Source organism: Electrona antarctica, assembly GCF_951216825.1.
Source record: "Electrona antarctica genome assembly, chromosome: 16".
NCBI classification, from domain to species: domain Eukaryota; kingdom Metazoa; phylum Chordata; class Actinopteri; order Myctophiformes; family Myctophidae; genus Electrona; species Electrona antarctica.
Window position 1 is genome coordinate 40420975 of NC_136797.1, and position 26081 is coordinate 40447055.

Genomic DNA, 26081 nt, shown 5'->3' on the forward strand with positions numbered 1-26081 from the left:
GGCGCAAAGCGACAGCTTGCATATCTGCTATCAATCAAAAGTACAGTAACAGTTTTGGACAATATACGCTCCGTCAATAAAAACCTTTATATCAATCAATCAAAACAATTATTTTGACATCCAGGAACACCTGTGGTTAGAGGGTTCTTAAAGTAAGTACTGTATCTGTAACTCATCTGCGTGCTATATTTAATGAACAGTGGTTCAACTATTAGCCTGAAGATTGATATTTACATAATACTGTACTGAAGAATGGGCCTCTTCAAACAAGCGCTTAAAAACAAATACCTACAGTGCATACCATAACGTAACGGGTTTAATAAGTCAGGTTAGCATCTGTATGTCGGCGACAGCTCTGACATGTTTTTGAACGTTATTTTTAAAACAGCCAGACTAAATTGGCAGACACACGAAGCAAAAAAAGAAGAAAACTCTTCCTAGTGAATTAACACATCTGGCAGTACTCTCAAGGGGGGCCATTGTTTCACGTCATTCGCCAATTTACAGCAAAACGGCTTCTAAGAATTGAACCGTGGCATCTTTTCGAGCATGGTCAGAAGTTTGGGGAAAAGTGAGACATTTTGAGGGGGTCACTTTGGAGTTGAAACAGGTTACTATTTTTTCTTTTCTTTTAATGAAAAAACAGCAGAGCCCACACATTCCAATCCTTCTGAAAGGTGTAAAACACTTCCAGACTTGGGGAACTTATTGCAGCGTTTGCATTATCGCTGCACTTCGCCCTTCAGCCCCAACCACCCTAGTTGGCCCCAGAAGCAACTTCTTTCTCGCTTTCTTTTTTCTTTTTAGTCTGAAAGTCTGAAAACTATCGCAGGGTCTCTGAATAATCCTGGTTTTGGCGTCGGGGGCTTGTTGTGTTTCTGGATGCGCTCCACTATAGAATGGAAATGTCACATCATCATGGGGGAGTGACACATGTAGACTAGCCTGTTGGTTGGCAAACTTCGTTTCGGCAGAGAACCAAAGATGAAGTCGGTGCACAGAATTCAGAAATACAAAAATACACTATGAAAGAACCACTTAAGCACTATTTATGTAATAGTGAAAGATCGGATATTTACTCGCGACTCGCTCCGTGGCTCAAAAAGTGGGTCCCGACCGATTATTTGGGAAACACTGCTTGTAGCTAACCTATATGAGGGCAGGAAACACCATTAAGCCTCCAGTACCCCTCCCCCCTTCTCTCCTCCCTCCACGGGAAAAAAAAAGGTATTTTGCTATTTAAAGACCCTTGTTTAGAGAGGCCTGGCAGCCTGCAGAGGAGTTAAAGTGTGGGGCTCCACACTAGGGCTATTGTTTCATAAATCCCATATGTGAATACCTCTGGTTGGACCAACCCCTCCATTAAAACAACAGAGCCTACCTCTCTCTCTGCTCAGTGTCCCCTCACACTACGGCCCGGTTTACACCTCACACAGTGGTGGGAAAGTTCTTACTTCATTACTTCATTCAAAGTATCAATACTGCCATGCAGAAATACTCTGTTACAAGTAAAAGTCCTGTAATCAAAATGTACTAAAAATAGAAAAAAAGAACATTGCCATCAAAATGTACTTGAAGTACCAAAAGTAAAAGTACTCATTATACATCATTGTACTCATTGTACTTGAAATGGGACATTCCATTTCAAGTTTTCAAATGTATAAACATTTTAAAAAAACAGCAGATCTTCATTGTGAGCTTGTAGATCGGCTATTTTTGAAATATATGTGCTTAATTAATGTATGTTTTGTAATAATAATCAAAATCTACAAAGTAACTAAAGTTTTCAAATAACTGTAGTGGAGAATAAGTGCAATATTTGACTCTGAGATGTAGTGGAGTAGAAGTAAAAGTATTGGAAATTGGAAATACTCAAGTAAAGTACAAATATCTCAAGATTGTACTTAAACTTACAGTACTTGAGTACAATGCACCACTGCACCTCACTGTACCAGCGATGGGAGGCAGACCTCTAGACTTCACACAGTCCCTCTTCATTATAAGTAAGGCCTAAACCCTGTGGACGTTATAGTGAACTGGACCAACTGGAATGGGCTCTATGCACACAGAATAACTCTCCCTACTTGGTGTTACAGATGATACTAATTAAGGCTTATTATTAGGCTCTGTTCCATTTAGTGTGCAGAGGACCCCCATAACTCCCCATAACTAACACGAGAACCCCCATAACTCTGAGAGTGTACGAATGGAACCAAACAGACACTTATGGGTCCATGTGGTTGTACACTCTCAGAGTTAAACACCCGTACCCATTTGGAACCCACTCAAGGACACTTTGAGACCCACTGGTGTAGCAGAGTGTTTCCAGTGAGCCAACATGCTCAATAGAGCGTCGCAGTCCCGCCCCCTACCATGGCCCAGGAAATGAATCCCAATGCATTTTTCCCATAGACATTTCAAAAAGTATTTATTTAAAGACAGTTACGCCGCGGACAAAGCCAACTCGAGTCGTGACAACTCATGACAACACAAACAATATTTTGGACCAAACAAATAATTACAAAGAAGAAAAACAACAAAAAAAGTGTTGTAACCTGACGTTTTTTTTCTTCTTTCTAATTATTTGTTTGGCCCAAAAATTGTGTTTGTTGTCATGATTTGTCACGACTCGAGTTGGCTTTGAACGGAGAATCATTTCCTGGGCCATGGTAGGGGGCGGGACTGCGACGCTCTATAGCAGCACCCTGACTCTGTTTGATCAGAATGGAACAGAGCCTTCATTAGTATCATCGGTAACACCTGTGAAGGAAGTAGTGTGTGCATAACCCATCAGCTCTGGACTCCCACCCCCCGTCCCCCGTCCCCCGTCGACACTCAAATCTCTTTGCCATAACAATAGCCAATAGCTTGTGGACATGATGTGTGAAAAAACTAAAAACAAAAACAAAAAAAACAGACACACTTAGATGCAGCAAGAAGCAGACATTCCAAATAGTTAGTTAGCCTTTTATTGAGTTACTTACTCTCCCCAGGAATTTTTAATTGCACACACTTTTACAATTGCAGTAGTTTAGCTCAATTGCAGCACATTAGCCTAACTTTTCAGTCCAGTGATGCACTAATATGTCCCCACACACATACAGTAGCCCTACCCTTTTCCATAATAACAACTTGATTCATGTTGCTGCTAATATCACCTGGTTGGCAGACCGTTATCGTTTAGAATGTCCATAATGCTAACTAATGTTTGAAAGACTTTCGGTAACACTATACATAAAGGTCTATAATGCATTTTAATCACATTTATAATGTAATGCACTTAATAGGCTTCATAACACTTATGTACACACTATAAATGTTTATAATTATTCACAACAACTTATAACAAAGTCAAATAACTGGCAGTTGTAATGTGCTGTTCCACTGCATGAGCTCATAATGTGTTGTGACCAGCACATGTACTACTTCATAATCCTTGTTATAAGTTGTAAGTTATAAGTGATTATAAATATTTAAGTGTCATATTAAAGTGTCATGAAGCCTTATAAGTGCATTATAATTTGTGTTATTACAATGCATAATAGACCAGCCCTTTCAGTTAAGTGTTACCATACATTCATTACAGCTCTAGTGCTAAGTATAGACGTCTGTCAACAGTGGGACTTGTGTGTGGTGTAGCTCTGTCGTCCGCCATTGTCCGTCAGCGACTCCATTTATTAGTCTGGTAAGACAGAAAGGGATATTAGCTTTAGCTACTTAACAAAACACACTCCAAAAGAAAACACCGTCACAGAAAAAGATAACCTCGTACCTCCAATTTGGAAGATTTTTTATGTTTTTGCTTTAACTTAAAATGACCATTAATAGACAAAAGAAACAAAATGAAACTGATTAGGGCCTCTGAAGTTATTTCACAATCCTATGAAAACGTTTCAAACAAAACCGATGTGAGAAACTGTCTTTTTTTTGGGGGAAATATCAAGAGGATACAGTTACAAAGTTTTGATCCAACAGCAGCACAGAGAGGTCTCCTCTGCTAACATTTGTAATGTTTGTAAACACGCAAGACACATTAGCAGAGTCTGTTAACCTAACCCTGAGAGGTCACCAGGGCCCAAAATGGATCCCAGGCATTTATGGCGGGTTCCCACAAGACGTGTTTTCATGAGCCTGGGTACCGGGAAGGGACTAAAATGGTACGGTTGATTTATACGCAGTGTCACACCGGAAATAGCTGATCTACATGCTCACCTTCTGAGCTTGTATAAAACAGCCATTGCATTTCGGTTGCAGGCTAAAGAACGCTGAAAAGGTCTCCGGCTTGCAGATGAATGTTATACTTCACAACACTTACCAAACAAGGGCTGAGGCAGACTAGCTAGTTAGGATGGTACCTCTGGCCATGGTGTAGCGCCGCCACCTTGCCTTTCTCCTGTGAACCAGAGCAGAACATGCAGTGTGAGCGGTGTTAGAAGTGAGACCGCGCGTCACAGTTATTTAAACTAACTTGTGCTTATTTGAGTTTTTGAAATTGGATTTGAAAACGCTGAATGCAAGGTTTAGTGGATTTACCTCAGGTTGGCATGCAACTCCTCCATCTGTCTTCAGTTATTCCTCTGATTAAAATCCATTCGGATTGGCTTGACATCTTCATGTGTTAATGTTCACTTTTCCAAAAATGTATCCGATTTTGTGGCAAGAATGAATTATGAAGAAAACAAAACAAAATAAAATGCACATGCGAAATATGTCTGCCTCCAAATCGCTACATAAATGGCAAAACATGTTGTTTGTTTTGTGTTTTGTGTTGTTAGTTTTGCATTCGGTTTGTTGATTAAATTTAAATGTTGCCTCCAAGAGAATACTAACTGAGGAAAACATTAATTTTAGATATTACATGCAGGATTTGTCCTCTGCGTCAAACACATTTATGAAAGCCGTTCAGTAGCTAAGAAGGTCGGGGTGCTCGTGATTGACTATTTGTATAATTAAAACTGAACATACTCAATATAATGAACACAAATACATAATCTGTGCCATCTATCAAAATGTCAGTTGAAGCTTTTAGAAATGAAAGCCAAGAACAGTCCGTTCTTTTTCCAAAGAATACACAATTGCATGATGGCAGTTAAATAGCCACGCTAAGAGTAGATAGTTGTCAGAGTGTCCATGGAGATCTACAGCAGAGAACATCATTATAAGACCTCATAATGAAACAGTCCTGCTAAATCAGGGGTTCTCAACGTTTTTGGCCGGGGACCCCCGAAAATGCTTTGGCAACGTCTCAGGACCCCCGCCCCGCCCCCTCCCGACCCCCAATATAAATTGACTGCTACAATAACCTTAAACCATTTTGGGCGGGAACCCCTTTTGGTGTTTTAAGCATTGTTATAATTTAGCTATTTAAAAATAGCAGATCTACAAGCTCGTAGCGCGCCACCGAGTGGCGCGCTACGAGCTTGTAGGTCTGCTATTTTTGAAAAATCGTGAAAATAAAATTTAAAAAAATTCTTTTTTTTTTTTTTTTTTTGAAAATAATTTGGGGACCCCCTAAAATAATTTGGCGACCCCCCCGAGGGGTCGCGACCCACGGGTTGAGAACCCCTGTGCTAGATCAGTGGTTCTCAAACTTTTACATTTAAACTCTGAAAGTGGACAAATGGACCTGTAAGGGTCCATTTGGAACCCCCTCAAGGAATCCAGAGGGGCCGCACTTTGAGAACCCATGTGCTAGCTATAGGGATCAGAGTGGTTTGTGGAGTGGAGAGAGAGGGGCATATTACTGTTTATTGAACGTTCACTGAAGGATCAACACATTTAGCAAACGACAGCAAAAGATTGTAAAGTGAATTAAAATAAAGTAGGCAGTGCATTTTGGCCTAAGGGTGGCGCTAGATCGAAGAGTAGACCATGGGACCGTCAAATCAGTAGACTTTATTCTCAAGGAAGCATGATTGCACTGGTCTTCGCAGCAAGTTTCATGGCAGTCCACTCATTAGATTTAGAGATATCTCCAATCCAATCCACTACACTCTGTATAACAAAACATTACACAACAAACATTTGCCATTTACTGAACATTTGCTATTACTATCTGAACATTTGCCATTTGCTACTATTATTTTGTCCACGGAAAGCATGTGTTTGAGCTACGCAGCGCCTTTCTACCATGCATGTCTAAAATTGTCTATGGTTCTAACCCCCTGGGTTAATGTCAAAGTGTCATCATGTCACTGACCCCCTAACTGCTCCCGATTAGCAGGTCGGTAAATTACATGCTGTCCTCTGCCATTGGGGTGTGTGTGTGTGTGTGTGTGTGCGTGCGTGCGTGCGTGCGTGCGTGCGTGCGTGCGTGCGTGCGTGCGTGCGTGCGTGCGAGAGGATGAACGAAATGCATTGCACTGTAAATGTAAAGCGCTTTGGATAAAAGTACTATCTAATGAACCATTTGCCATTTACTCCAACCAATAGAGGGTATGCGCGTGACATCATCATCAAACCTGGAAGTTATGCAGGAACACCTACTGAGTGACAAAGAATATTTTCTGGCCTTGACAGCCCATACATACAAACAGAAATGTCCTATGTTAATTGCATTAAACAACGTTAAACAATGTTAAACTCACTTTGCCTGTCGCTTTGCCACTCGATTTGCCATTCACTTTATGCATGCGCATACCCTCTATTGTTTTTGAGATATCGGACAGAGGAATGGATGGGCATACGGACAGACAGACAGACAGACAAAAAATGGTATGGTATGGTGAGACGGTGTACTAGTGAGTCGCCTACTAAGTATACAGAGGGTTTGAAGTGGTTAACAGAACACACACTCACGGTCATTAAACGAGCATAACCGTTCAAGTATTCAGTTGCTGGGCCAGTATCTGAGTTCACTTGGCAACTGACACAGTTCTCCACCGTTTTAAAGACATCACCTGCAGTGGTGGAAGGTACATTTACGCAAGTACTGTTTTTAAGTACAATGTTGGGGTATTTTTACTTTACTTAAGAGCCCCTCTCTGGCTCTCTCTCTCTCTCTCTCTCTGGTGTAGACAGGAAAAAAAGCGGTCCAAGTCCAGAGCCAACTCAGGTTTGTCACACCATCACTAAACACGGGAATATTTTACCCAATGTAAGATATTCCATAAAAGAAAATTCTCATCAAATGATATTGAAGTACAGCATTACATGGCAACTTGAGGTACTCTTCTTTAATATTTCATCATGACTTATCCCAGTCATATCCATTCACATATCCATTCCTGGGATATGTGAGAATGGTCCAGTGAAAAAAATAAAATAAAAATGCATTGTGGGTGTATGGGATTTTTCTCTGTCACACTAATACTAAACACGGGTGAAATTCACCCCGAACACCTGCCTGTAGATAAAACCAGGGATGTGGGCAGGGAAACAAACCTACCTTCTATGATGTCACTGAGCATCATGAAGGTACTGAAAAACCCACCCACCTCAGACATCAACAACGTGATGAAAATTACAAAAATATAATCGTCTGAGTGAAAATCACCTGGGTTTAGTGTTCTAGGGTTTACTAAGTCTTCCAGAGGGTTTAAGTGGTTTCAAGCTGGGCTGTGTGTGTGTGGACCCGAACAGACTCACCTGTAAATGAGGAAACTGGAGATTCCAAAGATGATGAGCGCCAAGCCCGATCCCAGAGCCACGATCCCCAGGAGAGGCAGCTGACCTGCAGGACCAACGGGGAAATTAAATTATGTTCAAAAGCGCGTGCATAAAGTGAGTGGCATAAAGTCGTTATGCCACTCAGTAGGTGTTCCCGCATAACTTCTGGGTATGATGATGATGTCACGTGAAAATATACCATCTATAGTCAGAACAGCAGATCTACAAGCTCACAACGCATCGTGAGCAACGCATCGCTCTCGATTAAGAGCGTCTGCTAAATGCCTGAATTGTAAATTGTATATCGACTATTTGAGCTATATTTGACATAAGTCTTCCTAGAAATCTAGAGTCAAAAGTACAATATTTATCTTTGAAATGTGGTGGAGTGAAAGTCATGTATCCAAAAATATGAATACTCAAGTAAAGTACAGATACAGATAAAATAAAAATACTTAAGTACTCAAGTAAATGTACTTAGTTACTGCGCAGTGCCGCTGCGCATGCCTAACAGATGTCGTCAGTGAAATCCTTCAGTCTCAGTTGCCAGTATCAGTAGTGCGATTTCCTGAATCGTGTCCACTTGCATACGAATCAAATACCATTCGCCCCCACGCACTTTGGTAAGCATTTTCATTACCATCACATTTACAATATACATGAGTTAACTATTGATTATACCGTACAAACTACGAACCACAAATCTAAGCCCAGAGAATACAAGAATATTTGTCTGTCCTTCGTTGCTTTCTCTGACGAGCTATAGTAGATCGGCTATTTTCAATTGGCCGAAATGTATATAGGGCTGAAGTGGTTAATGTATATTTTGTAATAATTTTCAATCAACAAAGTAACTAGTAACTAAAGTTTTCAAATAAACATATAGTAAAAGTACAATATTTGGAACCGAGATGTAGTGGAGTAGAAGTATTGGAAATACTCTCAAAATACTGTACCTCAAAATGGTACATACTGTAGTACAGTACTCACGTAAATGTTACTTTCCACCACTGTCGATCGGCTATTTTCAGTGAAAGCTTTCCCCACACTAACAGAAGACAGAAAAGATACCGGTACAGAGCCCTGGGGTACTCCGCTCAACCACATGGGGTTAATAACACAGAGTAAGCGGATCGTATCATTCCACGCTCCCTCGCTGTCTGTCAAAGAATTGACTTTAAAAAGAAAACGAAAAAAACGACTCTAAAGCATTGAATGGTTTAGCGCCAAAATCCATGTCTGATCTTGCGCTTACGTTCTGAACCGTCCAGACCTCTCTCGGGTCATCAGGGACAGGTCTGCTTTCTTGAAGCCAGAGTCTGAACTAAACAGGGAGGTAGCGTTTCATTTTTATGGACACACACACACACACCACACATCTGGAACAAACTCCCCGAGAACTGCAGGTCTGCTACACAACTCTCAGTTCTTTTTTAAGAACCTTTTTGTTTTTGCCATTGCCTTTTACTTTTTTTTTTATCATTTCTTGTGCATTTTAATTTCATTCAGTTTTATATGAACAATATTCTGATTTTCAGACATGCCCTTTTATAATGTGTTTCTTGTGTGCTGTCTCAATTGTCTGAATGTTTTGTGTATTATTAAGCACTTTGAATTGCCTGCTCAAGGGTAACAGCTGCTTGTGATAAAAGATAACACTTCCCAGTCCGAGAGAGAGACGTTTTACAGAAAATATGAAAAGAAATCACGACTATGAATCCCATTCACGTAGACCTGTTACTACCCATACTTTAATACCTTTAACCTTACCTTATCCCATTTAGATCTGCTGAGGCCAATGCGCCTTCTAAAACCTACCCTAAGGTTTCTGAAAACCTTCAAATTCTTATTCAAAAATAATTATTTTGCTACATGTATAGGAACAACTAATAACACAGCGGTAGCTCCCGGATTCAAAGGTATAACAACGTATAGGTTGCAACTAAATGGGTTATGAATTATGTGTATAAATACTTTCCACAATTCCTGTACTTGTACATTTGCTGGGCTTGGCGATTCAAATCTTTCAGATTGTGATTTCATTCTTGTCTTCCTGGCCAGCCTCACTGTGAAGCACGCGCACAACTCATAACTAGTGGTGGAAAAAGTACTTACATTTCTTACTTATGTAAAAGTAATCTGACAAAATGTACTTGAGTAAAAGTACAAAAGTATTGGTATCAAAATGTACTTACAGTAGAGTACCAAAAGTAGAAAGTACGCATTATGCAGAATGTCCCATTTCACAAGTTTTCAAACGTATAAAAATCTGTTGAAAATACTGTAGCAGATCTACATGCTCACAAAGCATCGAGCTTGTAGATCGGCTATTTTCAAATGATCAAAATGTATATAGGGCTGAAGTGTATAATCATTAATGTATGAAGTGGTTGATGTATGTTTTGTAATAATAATGCAAATCTACAAAGTAACTAGTAACTAAAGTTTTCAAATAAATATAGTGTAGTGGAGTTGGAGTAGAAGTAAAAGTACTGAAAGTGGGAAATACTTCGGTAAAGTTAAGTACAGTACTTGAGTAAATGCACTTGGCTACTTTACACCACTGCTCATAACTCACAAGATGATTTGCAGATGGAGTCAGATTGTGGAGAAAGAGTGAGATTTATTGTCCTCCTACTCGTTATCTCCCATTCCAAAGCATGTAATTGCGATGGTATTCTGAATTTGGCTTATTCCTTCGCATGCTAATTTGATCGTCTGTTTCTTTCCGTCCTTGTAATTCTCTTTTACTGTGAACGTGACAGTTTTTATTGCATTTTTAGTGGACGGAGGGGAAAAAAAACTCCATCGTCGTTACATTATAACATTCATTATTGCTTATCGTGTTTAAATTGATTTACAAGACTGTAAATAATGGAGGAAACATCAGTCGCAGTGAGCGGTTCGCTCCTCTGTTGAACCTCGTTTCACTTTAAGCCGGTGTGAAACATCTGACAGCAGGCTGAATTCAGCTGCAACTGTGCAGCTACAGCAAGATACGTTTCTCAAACGTATTTTTATTTCAAGGACCCCCAGTTTGGTATGAATTAAGCTCACTGAACCCATTTGGTTCCATTTGTACACTCCCTAACGGGCTTGTTGCAGTGCGTTGTCTAAACAAGGTGACTTGTAAACTAGTCCCCCACCGTGCGCGCACACACACGCATGCGCACACGCACACGCACACGCACACACACACGCACACACACGCACACACGCAGACACACACACACACACACACACACACACACACACACACACACACACACACACACACACACACACACCTCGTTCACTGGCGAACACATGAAGTCTGTGGTGGTTATGTATTGGGAAGTTCTCTGGCTCTCAATGTCGTAATTGTTCCCAGACGACTACCCCCGTGTTAAAATGTTACGGCATGTACGAGAGACACGGAAACAGAACATGTACCATTGTTTAGGGTTGTAACTCGTCACAATTATTACACAATCGTCTAATCGCAATTATTTGAGATAATCACAATTATTTTGTCATAATAGTCATTCGTCATAATCGTGTTTCATGTTGAAAGATGTTCATACATAAAAAAAGCAGAAATAGCTGATCTACAAGCTTACAACGTGTCACGTTTTTGAAGTATAAAATCTATAAAAGTGCCAGTAATTTCTTGGTATATTTCAGTTATTTGTCATATCTGACCTGTGCACTGTTTTATTAAGAAGCCTAAACGGCAAACGCAAATGTAATTTATATTCATAACGTTCCAATGCTCAATTCAAAAACACCCAATGAATGTGTATTAATCCATTGAGACCTGGAACGCATCCATGTCACGTTAGCGTTTAACCACATTAACCATCAACCCATTTTGGGCGGGAACCCCTTTTGGTGTTTTAAACATTATGTTATAATTTAGCTATTGAAAAATAGCAGATCTACAAGCTCATAGCGCGCCACCGAGTGGCGCGCTATGAACTTGTAGGTCTGCTATTTTTGAAAAATCGTTAAAATGTGCCTCAAATCTTTCCGAAAATTGTCATGATTTTTTTTTAAAATTTCGACGTCAGGCCTGAATGGGTTAAATCGTTGTGACAGCCCTCCCGCGTCGTTGCATGAGAGGTTGTCTCTGGAGAAGAAACAGAACGTGTACCGTCGTTGCAGGAGGGGTCGTCGCTGGAGAAGACACATGGCGGGTTGTCCAGAGGTGGATGCCCACTGCTCCACTGGATCTTCTCTGTCTGGGACCACATGATCTCCTTGATGGTTCCGTTGTAGTAGGCGATGAGCTGCACGCACACACACACACACACACACACACACACACGGTTCTCATGAGAAGCTGTTATCGATACCCATCCAGGCTCAGAGAACATTGGGGTAATAGCCTAGATATTTTTAGTAATGAATTCACCTGCCTGAATATTTATATGGACTAGCTGTATAGACTAGCCTCATGTATTGGGGGGTGTGTGTGTGTGTGTGTGTGTGTGTGTACTACAAGTTCTACAACTCAATGCAAACTGTCCACCTTATTTAAATAGCGTTACCTTTATAGAAGGAAAATACGTAGACTGCTTTGGGAAAAGGTGAAATTGTCAAAACTTCAAACGATACATTGAACATTTAGTAGTAGATCAGTAGTAGATCACTTTCAAATGGTGGGTTTCTTATTTTGATAAAGGAATACCCATCTGTTGCTGATCATATGAGAAGAACAGGATACTAAGTGAATATGGCCTTGTGTCTTTGATTTGAAGCCCGCAATTAGCTTCACCACTTAAACCCCAGCATCCGTATTGTGGGGAAAGCTTTTGCAGGAAAATAGCAGATTGCGACAAGCGTTGCAAAAAGAATAAAACTAGCATGCAGCCCTCAGGGACCCCGCGCAACCCATAAGGGGTTTTAAGTGGGTTGAGAAGACATTTCCATTTTCAACCAGGTCACCGGACACTCTTGTCAATATCGGCTACATGAATCAGCCAATTAAAAGCCGGGGAGAAATGAGACCAGGAAGTGACAGTCCCAGAGGAGGACTGCTATGAAATTCTAACTCAAGTCAAGCTAGCTAACCCACTTCTTCTTCTTCTTCTTGGGCCCTTAGAGCAGTGGTTCCCAAACTTTTTAGTTTGTGACCCAAAAGAGAAATCAGACGTTTGCCCGGGACCTAAACTAGTGAAAACAGCCGATCTACAAGCACCCAATTTCTTAGATTTTTCTTTTTTTTCCATGAAATTACTGAAAGAAATCAGTGAACCAGGGGCGTGTTTTTTTGAATAATAATAATTAAAAACAAAATGTAGGTAACAAATGATAAAGGATAATAAAAATGTGTCCGCAACCCACAAATGGGTCCCCGACCTAGTGTTCCAATCAGTGCTTAGACTAGAGGAACAACACTGGGCCAGTTCACAGGAGAGTGCAGAGCGCAAGATACACACAAATATGTTCGTCCGACTGCAAGGGAAATATGAGGTTTTTATGCATCTTATCATTACAAGAGTCAGGACCTCGGAATATCCCTTAAATAATAATAACTATTTTTTTCCCGCACCCCGGCCCGCATGATGTACATTCGTCACTCAACCCATTAAGACCCAAGGCCGATTCTACAAAAATGTCTTCTAAATCCTAACAGTTTTTCTGAAAAAGGGATGTTTCGTCAGTGGTTCTCAAAATGTCAAGGACGACCCCCAAATTTGTATTTGGCTGCCGATCCCCCCCTCCCCCCATCTGAAAATAGTTTGATCCAGGGACCCCCCAGAAGCAAAGGAGCTATAAAAAATATTAAAAGATTTGCACACATTTTCACGACTAAACCTTGTATGTCCAAAAGCATTAGTTTTCAGGAAATGGACAAAACAAACCGTGTTCCAATGGATCCAATTATTTAGCCTCAAGGTCTTCTTATAATATTTTTCTTTTGGTGAATATTTATGAAACCCACAGACACACTTAAACACTTTTCAATTTCCACGTCTTTCAAAAGATTGTTCCGATTGTCAATCTACAAGCGCATAACGCGTTTAATTTGCCGTGGCTATCACGTGAGCTTGTAGATCGTTACTTTAGTGCTTGACACTATTGTGAAGTAGGGCATTCATTAAAGGAACAAATATAAAATATGGAGATAGGAGGTTTCTGCCTGTGTCCCCTAGGACCCTCCCAAAAAACATGCAGTAATCCTGGTCTCTGTACTGCCTCCCCCTGGCCACCCGGGGCGCCTGATGGAGGGGAAAGGAACTGGTTGGAATAACGTGTTACGTCCAACCGGGGAAACTCCGCCTTGTCAGGTGAAAAGAAGCGGCTTGGACTCCTCATGCATAGAAGGAAGCATGAGATCAGTCCGTTGCTCTCCCCAGGTTGAGGAGTGCAGCGCCCAGGATTACATTGACACTGAGTGAAAAAAAAAGGTTTCTGCCTGGCAACAACGCTATGCTGTGAGGAATCTCGAGGAAATGCTTGTTACCGTAATTACAAACAGTGGAGGCATATGGAATGAATTAGTCTACTGCAGGGAGAGACATATCGTTCTTCTTGGTCATCAATAATATTTTCCCATCACACAGTTTACTCAACGAGTTATGGTATCAGGATTATATCCTTATATTATTTGACAATATGGCAAATGTTTGAGCAGTTTTTATAGTGTAGAGTTTGATTACTGTTGATGCAGTATTGTTTTTAGTTTTTATTTTTTTTATGTATTCAATATAAAAAGTCCTTCAAATTTCCCTTTTCTGTCATCTGCCCCCCCCCCCCCCCCCCCCCCATTAAAAAAAAAGAAAGAAGAAATAATAAATCGTGTGTGTGTGGGACCACCTCATTATTCTCTTAATAACGCGGTCTATCATCACCAACGAAATGCAAAGCTATCTGGCTATGCGAGACAACAAAGAGCAGACACATTTCAAATGCCTTATTAGCTTAATAATGCGGCCTATCACCAACAAAATGCAACTCCGCTCATTTCGACCACCGGGCCAATAAATCCTCCGTTGCATGACAATCTGTGACTCCTTAAAGATCCGTTCAGTGTCGTATGCAGTGTGGTTTGAACTCTCACTCCGACTGCCAATATTCCTTCGTTGAGTAATAAGCAACGGCCGCAGGACTAATTCTTTACCAATACGTGGATTGAGGACGTCTCCATCGACGGCTTTGTTGACAAGGACGTGCGCGGATCATATGCAAATCAACCACCACGGCGCAGACAGACTGATTGGAGGTTTCCGCCCACCAGGAACCCACCAGGCGGCGATTCTTGACCTGTGGGCCAGGGCCCGTTGGTGGTGGGTGCCGTGAGGATATTTGACCTGTGGGCCAGGGCCCGTTGGTGGTTTGGGCCGTGAGGATATTTGACCTGTGGGCCAGGGCCCGTTGGTGGTGGGTGCCGTGAGGATATTTGACCTGTGGGCCAGGGCCCGTTGGTGGTTTGGGCCGTGAGGATATTTGACCTGTGGGCCAGGGCCCCTTGGTGGTGGGGTCGTGAGGATATTTGACCTGTGGGCCAGGGCCCGGTGGTGGTTTGGGCCGTGAGGATATTTGACCTGTGGGCCAGGGCCCCTTGGTGGTGGGTGCCGTGAGGATATTTGACCTGTGGGCCAGGGCCCGTTGGTGGTTTGGGCCGTGAGGATATTTGACCTGTGGGCCAGGGCCCCTTGGTGGTGGGGTCGTGAGGATATTTGACCTGTGGGCCAGGGCCCGGTGGTGGTTTGGGCCGTGAGGATATTTGACCTGTGGGCCAGGGCCCCTTGGTGGTGGGGTCGTGAGGATATTTGACCTGTGGGCCAGGGCCCGGTGGTGGTGGGGCCGTGAGGATATTTGACCTGTGGGCCAGGGCCCGTTGGTGGTGGGGCGGTGAGGATATTTGACCTGTGGGCCAGGGCCCGTTGGTGGTGGTGGGGCCGTGAGGATATTTGACCTGTGGGCCAGGGCCCCTTGGTGGTGGGGCCGTGAGGATATTTGACCTGTGGGCCAGGGCCCCTTGGTGGTGGGGTCGTGAGGATATTTGACCTGTGGGCCAGGGCCCGGTGGTGGTGGGGCCGTGAGGATATTTGACCTGTGGGCCAGGGCCCGTTGTTGGGGGGGGCCGTGAGGATATTTGACCTGTGGGCCAGGGCCCCTTGGTGGTGGGGCCGTGAGGATATTTGACCTGTGGGCCAGGGCCCCTTGGTGGTGGTGGGGGCCGTGAGGATATTTGACCTGTGGGCCCAGGGCCCTTTGGTGGTGGTGGGGGCCGTGAGGATATTTGACCTGTGGGCCAGGGCCCGTTGGTGGTGGGGGCCGTGAGGATATTTGACCTGTGGGCCAGGGCCCTTTGGTGGTGGTGGGGGCCGTGAGGATATTTGACCTGTGGGCCAGGGCCCGTTGGTGGTGGTGGGGCCGTGAGGATATTTGACCTGTGGGCCAGGGCCCGTTGTTGGGGGGGGCCGTGAGGATATTTGACCTGTGGGCCAGGGCCCCTTGGTGGTGGGGCCGTGAGGATATTTGACCTGTGGGCCAGGGCCCCTTGGTGGTGGTGGGGGCCGTGAGGATATTTGACCTGTGGGCCAGGGCCCCTTGGTGGTGGGGCCGTGAGGATATTTGACCTGTGGGCCAGGGCCCGTTGGTGGTTTGGGCCGTGAGGATATTTGACCTGTGGGCCAGGGCCCGTTGTTGGGGGGGGCCGTGAGGATATTTGACCTGTGGGCCAGGGCCCGGTGGTGGTTTGGGCCGTGAGGATATTTGACCTGTGGGCCAGGGCCCGTTGTTGGGGGGGGCCGTGAGGATATTTGACCTGTGGGCCAGGGCCCCTTGGTGGTGGAGCCGTGAGGATATTTGACCTGTGGGCCAGGGCCCGTTGGTGGTTTGGGCCGTGAGGATATTTGACCTGTGGGCCAGGGCCCCTTGGTGGTGGGGCCGTGAGGATATTTGACCTGTGGGCCAGGGCCCGTTGGTGGTGGGGTCATGAGGATATTTGACCTGTGGGCCAGGGCCCCTTGGTGGTGGGGCCGTGAGGATATTTGACCTGTGGGCCAGGGCCCCTTGGTGGTGGGGCCGTGAGGATATTTGCAAGTGGCACTAACACTAATCACACTCGTCTGTGATGATTAAAAATTGATAACAAAAAGAAACACTAAGTTGGCATCGTTAACATAGCATTAATATACATAACTGCATTTGATGATTTGATTTGATGAAAAAATGAGTTGTGATTGGAACATAAGGTATACTATGTCAGTTCCATTGATCCAAGCCGGGACACAATCGATTGAATGATACTTAAAATAAGTGAGAGTCTATCCCTGTTTCACAATGCGCCAGACCACTGAGAGATGGATTGCTCAGGTGGAGTGCAACACCTACCATCAGCTCCCAGTATACTGACCAGACCACTGAGAGATGGATTGCTCAGGTGGAGTGCAACACCTACCATCAGCTCCCAGTATACTGCACGACTCTCTGACCACTGAGAGATGGATTGCTCAGGTGGAGTGCCACACCTACCATCAGCTCCCAGTATACTGACCAGACCACTGAGAGATGGATTGCTCAGGTGGAGTGCAACACCTACCATCAGCTCCCAGTATACTGACCAGACCACTGAGAGATGGATTGCTCAGGTGGAGTGCAACACCTACCATCAGCTCCCAGTATACCAGACCACTGAGAGATGGATTGCTCAGGTGGAGTGCAACACCTACCATCAGCTCCCAGTATACCAGACCACTGAGAGATGGATTGCTCAGGTGGAGTGCAACACCTACCATCAGCTCCCAGTATACAGACCACTTCATCATACGCTGAGTTGGCAGTGCCCAGGATCCAACCCATGACCTTGCGATCGTAAGGCGAGTGCTCTACCGACTGAGCTAACCCAGACACATAATTCAAATAAACATGGTCTGAAATGGCTTTCGACCACTTAGTGGTCTGATGGGTAGGCGCGAATACGTTTGAGATCCACTGATGTAAAGGCTAAAACCAGGTTGAAATAATTGAGACATACTGTATAAAAACCAAATAACAGCCTCTCAGAACCAATGCAAAGAGTTTCGGGTGGTCCCTCACATTGTTGCCGGTTTGTTAGCTGGGCCTTTTTCAGCTGTTTTATCCCCGACGTGAATTAACATTTCCCTCCGATTGTCTGGCTATATGTGAGACTATTCACACGTTAGGGCCTAAGTGGCTGCCAATCGTTTTAGCTCAAGACCTACAAGAGAAATTAGACGTTTGCCCCCCGGGACCCAAACTACTGAAAATAGCAGATCTAGAAGCTCACACCGCGCTGTGTGCCTGTAGATCAGCCATTACGACACCATCACAGCTCCACCAAAATACATTCTTGAAGACAAAAACTAAAACTAAAAGATTTCAGATTACTAAAATATGACTACAACTAAATGGAATTTTATTCAAAGGACTACGACTAAAACTACATAAAAATGTGCTGCCCGAATCACCGTGGACCACTTACCCCATACTCTCCTGTCTTGTGGTCGGTCATCGCCCAGACGTTGATGTCTATGTCCCGGGCATTCTTGCTGTCCGTCGTAACCAGGCCTGTAACTCCTAAATACACACACAACATTTGTGTTATTATGGGCATGGTGTAAAGCACTGGTACCCAAACAGTGGGTTGGGACTCGGGGCCCATATGTGGGTCGCGACTCACGAATGCATTTTTTTTGGGGTCGCTAGTACAGTAAAATATTTATATAATATAATATATTTTTTTGTCTCCCACATGTACCTTTTAATTATTACTATTTTAAAAATATTTAGATTCCCCCCCAAAATTCTCAATACTTAAATTAAATTAAAACTATTTCATTCGTTTATGAAATAGTCTGGGTATCACTACATCCACACACACTAGTTGGTTAGGATAAAAACTAGTGTGTGGAGGATGTAGTGATACCCAGACCCATTGAGAGAGCTAGAGAGAGTTACGACACTATTTGACGCGTACAGGTATGGCGTGTGCTTCATCAACACCCATTCAGTGTTTACAACTGTAGCGTTTGGAACTACTGGTCGATCGCCCCATGGCAACTGAATTACTCCCACATTGTTCTTGTTTTGAAGTCTGAGCACACCTATACAAATACCAAATCAACCATAAGTTGGTTTTGGAAATAAATGATTGAATACCGAATATAATACGATAATATTCTTTGTTTACAAAAGAAGTCTATAATGTGACTGCCTGGCGTAAATTTCTCCCTCAATAGCTCTGGCGGAACCGTAAAGACAACCAGAAGAGCACCAGAATGCAGCCATCTACCCAAATAGCCCCCCAATAAACACACAAGTGTCAACACAGGTCACAGGCTGCCCAATGGGAGGTGGGGCAGAACACATAGCATTTTCTAAGAAGGTTTACATGAAGAAGAATAGAACCTAATCAGACGTTTGTTGTTGTTGTTGGTCAAAATGTTTGACCTGACAAAGAGCCCAGGCTCTTCCATTCTCCTTAAATGAGAATGCCTTAAAGGCATTTCACTTTTCAAAAAAGTATTTTTATCGTCTACTCAGGCTTACGTGAACACCCCAGACAGTTTTTAAGTTGCTCGATTCAGTATTTAGATATTTTATATAATTTTTTATCAAGACACTTTATTCTGTACAAACCCATTGTAACTTCAAACTCCATTTTAACCACGTTAGATCCATCGAAATCAAACGTCCTTGGTTCTGGTGACTCATACTGGCCTTCTAATATGTAAGGGGGCCGTGATCGTACTGAATCGAGCAACTCAAAAACTGTCGGGGGTGCTCCCAAAAGCCAGAGTAGACGATAAAATCACAACATTTCTTTTTTTTAAATGAAATATGCCTTTAATCCATTGAGACCTGGAACGCATCCATGTCACGTTAGCGTTTAACCACATTAACCATTAACCCATTTTGGGGCGGGAACCCCTTTTGGTGTTTTAAACATTGTTATAATTTAGCTATTGAAAAATAGCAGATCTACAAGCTCATAGCGCGCCACCGAGTGGCGCGCTATGAACTTGTAGGTCTGCTATTTTTTTTTTAATCGTTAAAATGTGCCTCAAATCTTTCAGAAAATTGTCATGATTTAGAAAACATTTTTTTTAAATTTCGACGTCAGGCCTGAATGGGTTAACACAGCACCGTGATGTGCGGAGGAGTTGTGGCCATTCTATGAGTCACACAATGTCTCAGTCTTACGCATTACATTGGGGACAGAATGAAAGTAGCAGATCTACTAGATGCTGTGATTCTTGTACATCGCCTTTTCCGGTGCATGAAACACTCGTATGACGAAGTATACTTCAGGCTTAACCAAATGAACCCTAGTTGCCCTATTCTAGGCATGTCATAATAGCCAAACAATCTGCAAAAATAACAGATCGACAAGCTCACGCACAGCTTGATGATCGACAATTTCCGCCGCCGAGATTTGATGTAGAGGGGGGAGGGGGGGAGTGATCAAATATGGACCCCTGGGGGACCCCCAGTCAATGAAGTACAAGGATTAAGGTTCCAACCAGGGCTTACCCCAGAATCTCTGGTTCTGCATCCTAGTTGTGATATTGATGCCATCATTCTGGGTGCCACCGTCGGCTAATGTCTCCTCCAGCGCTTTGGCGTACATCACAAATCCATCATAGAAGCTGCCAGCGATGTAATCCATCTGAAATGGCAGACATACAATTAGAACATTCAAATTCAGGCTTTCTTACCCAGAGCAACTTACAAAACACAAGGTAAATAATCACACAAAAATAATGCAGAGAGAACAGTGTAGTGCCTCAAAGAAACTGGGATACCAGGTAAATACCAGACGATGTCCGCATCAGAGTCAGGAGAAAGAACTCTTCACATGCTGCAGTTGTGTAGCAATGTAGAACAGTAGTATAAGATCAAAGGTCCAACTACAGTACTTACCAATGAGGGCTCCAAAGTCACACCAAAGTCCTTCTGCCGCCTGGCATGGAGTTCCCTTTGGAAGTCTTTGTACTCTGGATTATCGGGTGGTCGGTATGTTATGACGAACACGGACTGGGAGAGAGAGAGAGAGAGAGAAGAGACACAACATGAACATTGAATTTAAATGTCATACATTAGTCCAGTGGTTTTCAACCAATGGTCCGGAGACCACCAGTGGTCCTTTAGGGGATTCCAGGGGTCCCCAGCTAAATGATGGAGATGGTAACCAAATAGACCCTTATGGATCTTTAACTCTTGAGTGTCAAATGAAACCAAATGGACCCTTACGCGTCCATTTGATTTCGTTTTATGCCAAGAGTTACCGTACATTATTGTTAAACATCTGCATTACTTAATTTACAAGAAGTCTACACAATTAGAGAATGTATAGAAGAATTGTTATTTCGATCAATGTGTGCCTGTTATCTCACCTATGGATATAACAACATCTATAGGCTACTATGTAAATGACAACAAAATATTCAAAGTTTTGGGTCTGCCAGGCTGAATCTCATCAAATGGTGGTCTGTGTAAACCACTGCACTAGTCCATACCTGGAGCCATAGCCACATAGCCATTTTAGTCTGTGGCTAACATGTATACAGCTTCAATTTGGAAAAAGTGAAGAATCTGTTTTGTTAGTGCATATGCCTATAAGCTATTTCAGATCGGTTGACCACATGCCTGCCGAGCGGATATCATTGTATTTTAAACACGCTTGGTGCTCAGGACGAGTATACTCGTTCTAAGGCATTTACCGGTAATATCGATATAAGAAAGCCTTGCTGTCCGGTTGCTATGCCCGTTGCTAGGCCCCCGCCAGCACTGTTTCTGTTTCTGCATAGCCATTAGCTTCTGTACTAGCCTCTGTCTTTCCACGCTGTTTTTTCGGAAACTACGGCTCCATCCGTGGTTTTGATCAGATCAGCAGGGTTTGGAGCTCATTTCTCATTTTGCGGTGCATCGCGATTGGAATACTGCCGTTTCTGGAGAAAGGATCTATGTCGCCTTAGCTCGCTAGCATTGGCGCTATTGCTACTAGCATTTAAGATGGCGACAAAGCGGACGCGCGTTATAGGAAAATTGCCTCTGATCACATGGCACCCAAGCGCTACCACTTTTGTCCACCAGGTGGCACTCAAAGCTATGTGTGAGCGGGAATATGAGTATGAATGTATTAATGATCAGCTGAGATGTGAATGAGAATAGGAAGCTAGGCTGATCGCTGATTGATACAATTAGCTGACCGACAGCTGATTACAGCTTAGGCATACAGACTAACATGTCCCTGTATAAACTAACGCTGTGCTTCATTTGTCTTATAATAAAGAACAGTATTATGCGTGTCTAAAGTACCAGGTCTTATGACTTAACTTAAGACCTGGAGGCGTGGTCAATGCCATTTGGCTATTCTGAGTGGCCAAATGGCCTTGATCACGCCTCCAGGTCTTAAGTTAAGTCATAAGACCTGGTACTTAAGACACGCATAATACTGCCCTTTAAGGGTCTTAAGTGGTTAAGAAATTGTCCCACTCTTGTTTTTTAGTTTTTTAATGAAATACATACACTTAATTACAATTACATACAACTGTGCAGCACACAGCTGCTTTTCATAGGTGAAACCAATTGTTTTATCTATTCCTACAAAACAAAGTTTGTAGGAATAGAACACTTCAGAAAACCAACCACAAACTTCCACAACCAATCATGGCTCTGATTCTGAAGGAAGCTTATTGCTGTAATAAAGCATGTCGCGGCTTGCAGACAAATTAAGATGCTGCACAATAGCCAAGAGAAGAGCCAAGATGTAGTCTCTCCTCTTAACCGAGGTTACAAGGAGTTCACTCACAGACAAACCCTCGTTAGCTCTTTTATCGCTGTATGTTATGTTGTTGGCGTGGAAAGCTTGGTCGGCTTCAAAAGAAATATCTGAATTCAAGTGAAATACTTCAAAAAGTGTCAAATATGTGGAGGTACTTCTGTGGCCTACTGGCGGCGGTGGTGGTGGGCACACAAGGTTTGTGAGATTAACTCCAGACACACGCACGTATGCACACGCACACACACAGACCCTCTCATAGACGGCTATCCCCTTGCAGACTGCAGAGCCTCACTAGAAAAACGTATGTTTATCTTTAGTGCCAGAATTGTGAGTGGAAATTTCAGCCTAATGGTGGCACCAGGGGAAAGGCCATGGGGTCACTAAAATCACTATAGGGTCACAGCAAATTCCCAATTTCAACCGAACCCTAGAACCTTTCAAAATATTTTGAGGTAGGTGTGGACAGACAGACCAACATCACCATCCTTAGAGCAGTGCAGGTTCTCAAACTTTTTTGTCTCGGTTCACCCCTGTAAATAACGTTTTCCTCCACGGCACCACCTGAATTACATGACTTTATATAGCACCTTATGTCATATTAACGGTAGGTAAATATGTAAATCTTATACAGTATCTTATACTCTCACCTATGGTCATGAAGTGTAGGTCATGACCGAAAGAATAAGGTAGGGAATACAAACGGCCGAAATTAGTTTTCTTCGACGGGTGGCTGGCATCTCCCTTAGAGATAGGGTGAGAAATTCAGTCACACGAGAGAGACTCAGAGTAGAACCGCTGCTCCTTCGCCTGGAAAGGAGCCAGCTTAGGTGGTTCGGGCATCTGGTTAGGATGCCTCTCGGGCGTCTCCCTAGGGAGGTCCTCGATGCACGTCCCACTGGAGACCCCGGGGCAGACCAAGGCGCAGTTGGAGGAAACACATCGACTCACTGGCCTTGGAACGTCTCGGAATCACCCAGGAGGAAGTCACTAATGTTGCTCTGGAGAGGGAAGTCTGGAGCACTCTGGTGGAGCTGTTGCCCCCGCGACCCGACTACGGATAAGCGGTTGAAGATGGATGGATGGATTATACAGTATGTGTCACGAGGACAACTGGAGAGAATATTTGTTTCCATTATAGGACAGGATGAAAATTATGTTTATACTTGCTGTTGATTAACCACTTAAACCCCAGCATTCCTATTCTGGTGGGGAACATTCACCAAAAATAGCTCTACAATATCTACAAGCTCACAACACGTCACAGATTGTGATGCATTCTGAGGCACCCCTGGACTTGCGTCAAGCCCCCCTAGGTTGCCTCATGGTGCTAAAAAGCATTAGTCCATCCATTTAGACAACGATAGGGATAATCAATTAATTATCTCATTAACAAAGTCATTCCACGTCAAAATGCTGTGCTGGGCAGGTTAACAGAGCGCTGTTTGGACCACTTAAACTTCACATCTGTGCAGCTCACTCACTCATTTATTTCTCAGCGCACTGGTTTGCAGGACTTAGTGGCTTACCCCATAAAAAGGAATCCTGGCTCTTGCGCATTAACATCGTGCAAGAATTAGACTTCTTTGCATGGTTGAAAGGCAAGAAACTTAAGAGATTACCGCCTGCCCACCCAGTAGGGAAAAGTATTAACTGAAGGCACTCTGCAGAGTGCTAGTTTGAGATATGCATGGTTCTTCTGATTAAACCTACATACTTAGTTGACCGGAGTCCCCCAGGGGTCTGTACTAGATCCCATCCTACGATCTACACGATCACAGAGCTTGTAGATCGGCTGTTTTCGCCCCCAGAATAGGGACAGTCACTAGGGATGATGTGGTTACCCTCTTGCACTTTCACTGCCATTTCCATCATTGTGTTTTTTTCTTTTTCTTTAAAAGAAAATCAAAGCATACTTTGAACTTAAAACATTGTTTGCTTTTGGATAACGTTCGCATTAGTGGAGAAGAAAACTACAGCAGACTTGGAGGATTTTCAGAAACCTGAGACCAGTCTAGTCTGTTTGTTTGATTTGGGGTCAGAGAACGTGAAACACTCTCGGGCTGAGTGGTCGATGCTCGACTTGTGGCAAAAATAATCTGTCCTCAAAATAGCCCTAGAGGAAATCATACTGTATATATCCATCTTAGCGAGTTATTCAATCACATACCAACACAACACGGCGCAATGTGACGCGTTGTGAGCTTGGAGATCGTCTATTCGTCATGTGACGTTTACTAAGGTTAGTAATGAGGTTAGTGGTCGGACGACGCACCAAACGTCGAACAATGGCTGACAACAACGTCAATATGTAGGAATTGTCCATTCTGGCTGGTCATGGTCTTGATAAGGGCTGATGACGGAGATTAAAACATTAAATCATCTGATAACATCCGAAACCGCTAAAGTAGGTTAGCTTTATGGTGAATCTCCACTCTGCTTCTACCATAACAATGTAGCCTTACGTCTGCATACACACACACACGTGCAGACACACATACACACACAGGCCTTGATGGCGTCATAATGCCTGGATTTTCACATGGTTGCATGCTGAAAATAGCCGAACTACAAACTCACAATGCATCGCAGCACGACGCGTTTATAGGTTGTGCATAACATTCACCCATTCACACACAAATTCACTCACCGATGGCGGAGGAAACCATGCAAGGCACCAACCTGCACATTAATTAGGGGGTTCAGCGTCTTGCTCAAGGACACTTTGACACTAACTCTGGGGGAGCCGGGATCGAACTTGGAACCTTGCGGTTCACATCCGACAGCCCTGAGCCACTGCCACCCCAGCTGTTTTCAGAGCAATACCCGAGTGCAACCAAACATTAAACAACGTATCTTTTTAGTTCTACTGGATCTCTTTTCCACTAGACCTAACATTTTAGTCTAGTTTTTATTTGCTGACGAAATTGTCAGTACATTTTGTCTTAGTTTTAGTCATCATAGCTTAGATTTGAATTATATTTTGTTTAGTTTTTGCTAGTGAAAAAAGGTAAGCTGACGAAATTGACAGTAAATTTTGTCTTAGTTTTAGTCATCATAGCTTAGATTTTATTTATATTTTGTTTAGTTTTTGCTAGTGAAAAAAGGTAGTCGACAAACATATTCCGTCATAGTTTTAGTCGACAAAATCAGCACACTAGTGCAGCAGCACACCGTACCTTGAACACCTTGATGGGGTCGGTCCACTCGGGGTCACTGTTTTGCCACGGTTTGCGCTCCTTCAGGCTCTCGGCGAACACGTCCAGGTAGAAGATGGCATAGTTCTCCGGGTCGGACACCTCGCTCTGGAACAGCTTCATGATGCTCAGGAACGTGTCCAGAGGCCCGCAGATGTACACGACTGGTGGTAGAGAGAGTAGAGACACAACGCGGGGATGGAAGGAATTATTAGCTGCATTGTGGAACATAGAGGAGAATTGTCCGTCTTAACCCATTGATACCTGAGGCTGAATCTGGGAACGCCTTCTAGGGCCTGACCTAAGGTTTCTGAAAACCTTCAAATTTTGATTCATTATTTTTTTAAATAGTTATGTTTTTTCAAAAATAGCAGACCTACAAGTTCATAGCGCGCCACTCGGTGGCGCGCTATGAGCTTGTAGATCTGCTATTTTTCAATAGCTAAATTATAACAATAGCTGATGAGACACAGAGAGAGCGCCGGCATCAAGGGTAGAACAATGTATAGGTTGCACCAGGCATCAATGGGTTAACC

At 43.4% G+C, this 26081-nt stretch overlaps 1 protein-coding gene across 1 annotated transcript in view; it reads right to left on the reverse strand.

The window, feature by feature from the left end:
• Positions 1 to 26081, reverse strand: part of npr2 (natriuretic peptide receptor 2) — a 95719-nt gene that overhangs the window by 57139 nt on the left and 12499 nt on the right. Inside the window, exons 2-7 of the mRNA XM_079525096.1 lie at positions 25528 to 25709; positions 20488 to 20601; positions 20098 to 20233; positions 18047 to 18141; positions 11741 to 11876; positions 7588 to 7672 (exon numbers count right to left, since the gene is read on the reverse strand). Coding sequence (XP_079381222.1) covers positions 7588 to 7672; positions 11741 to 11876; positions 18047 to 18141; positions 20098 to 20233; positions 20488 to 20601; positions 25528 to 25709 — 748 coding nt within the window. The remainder of the gene's footprint in view (positions 1 to 7587; positions 7673 to 11740; positions 11877 to 18046; positions 18142 to 20097; positions 20234 to 20487; positions 20602 to 25527; positions 25710 to 26081) is intronic.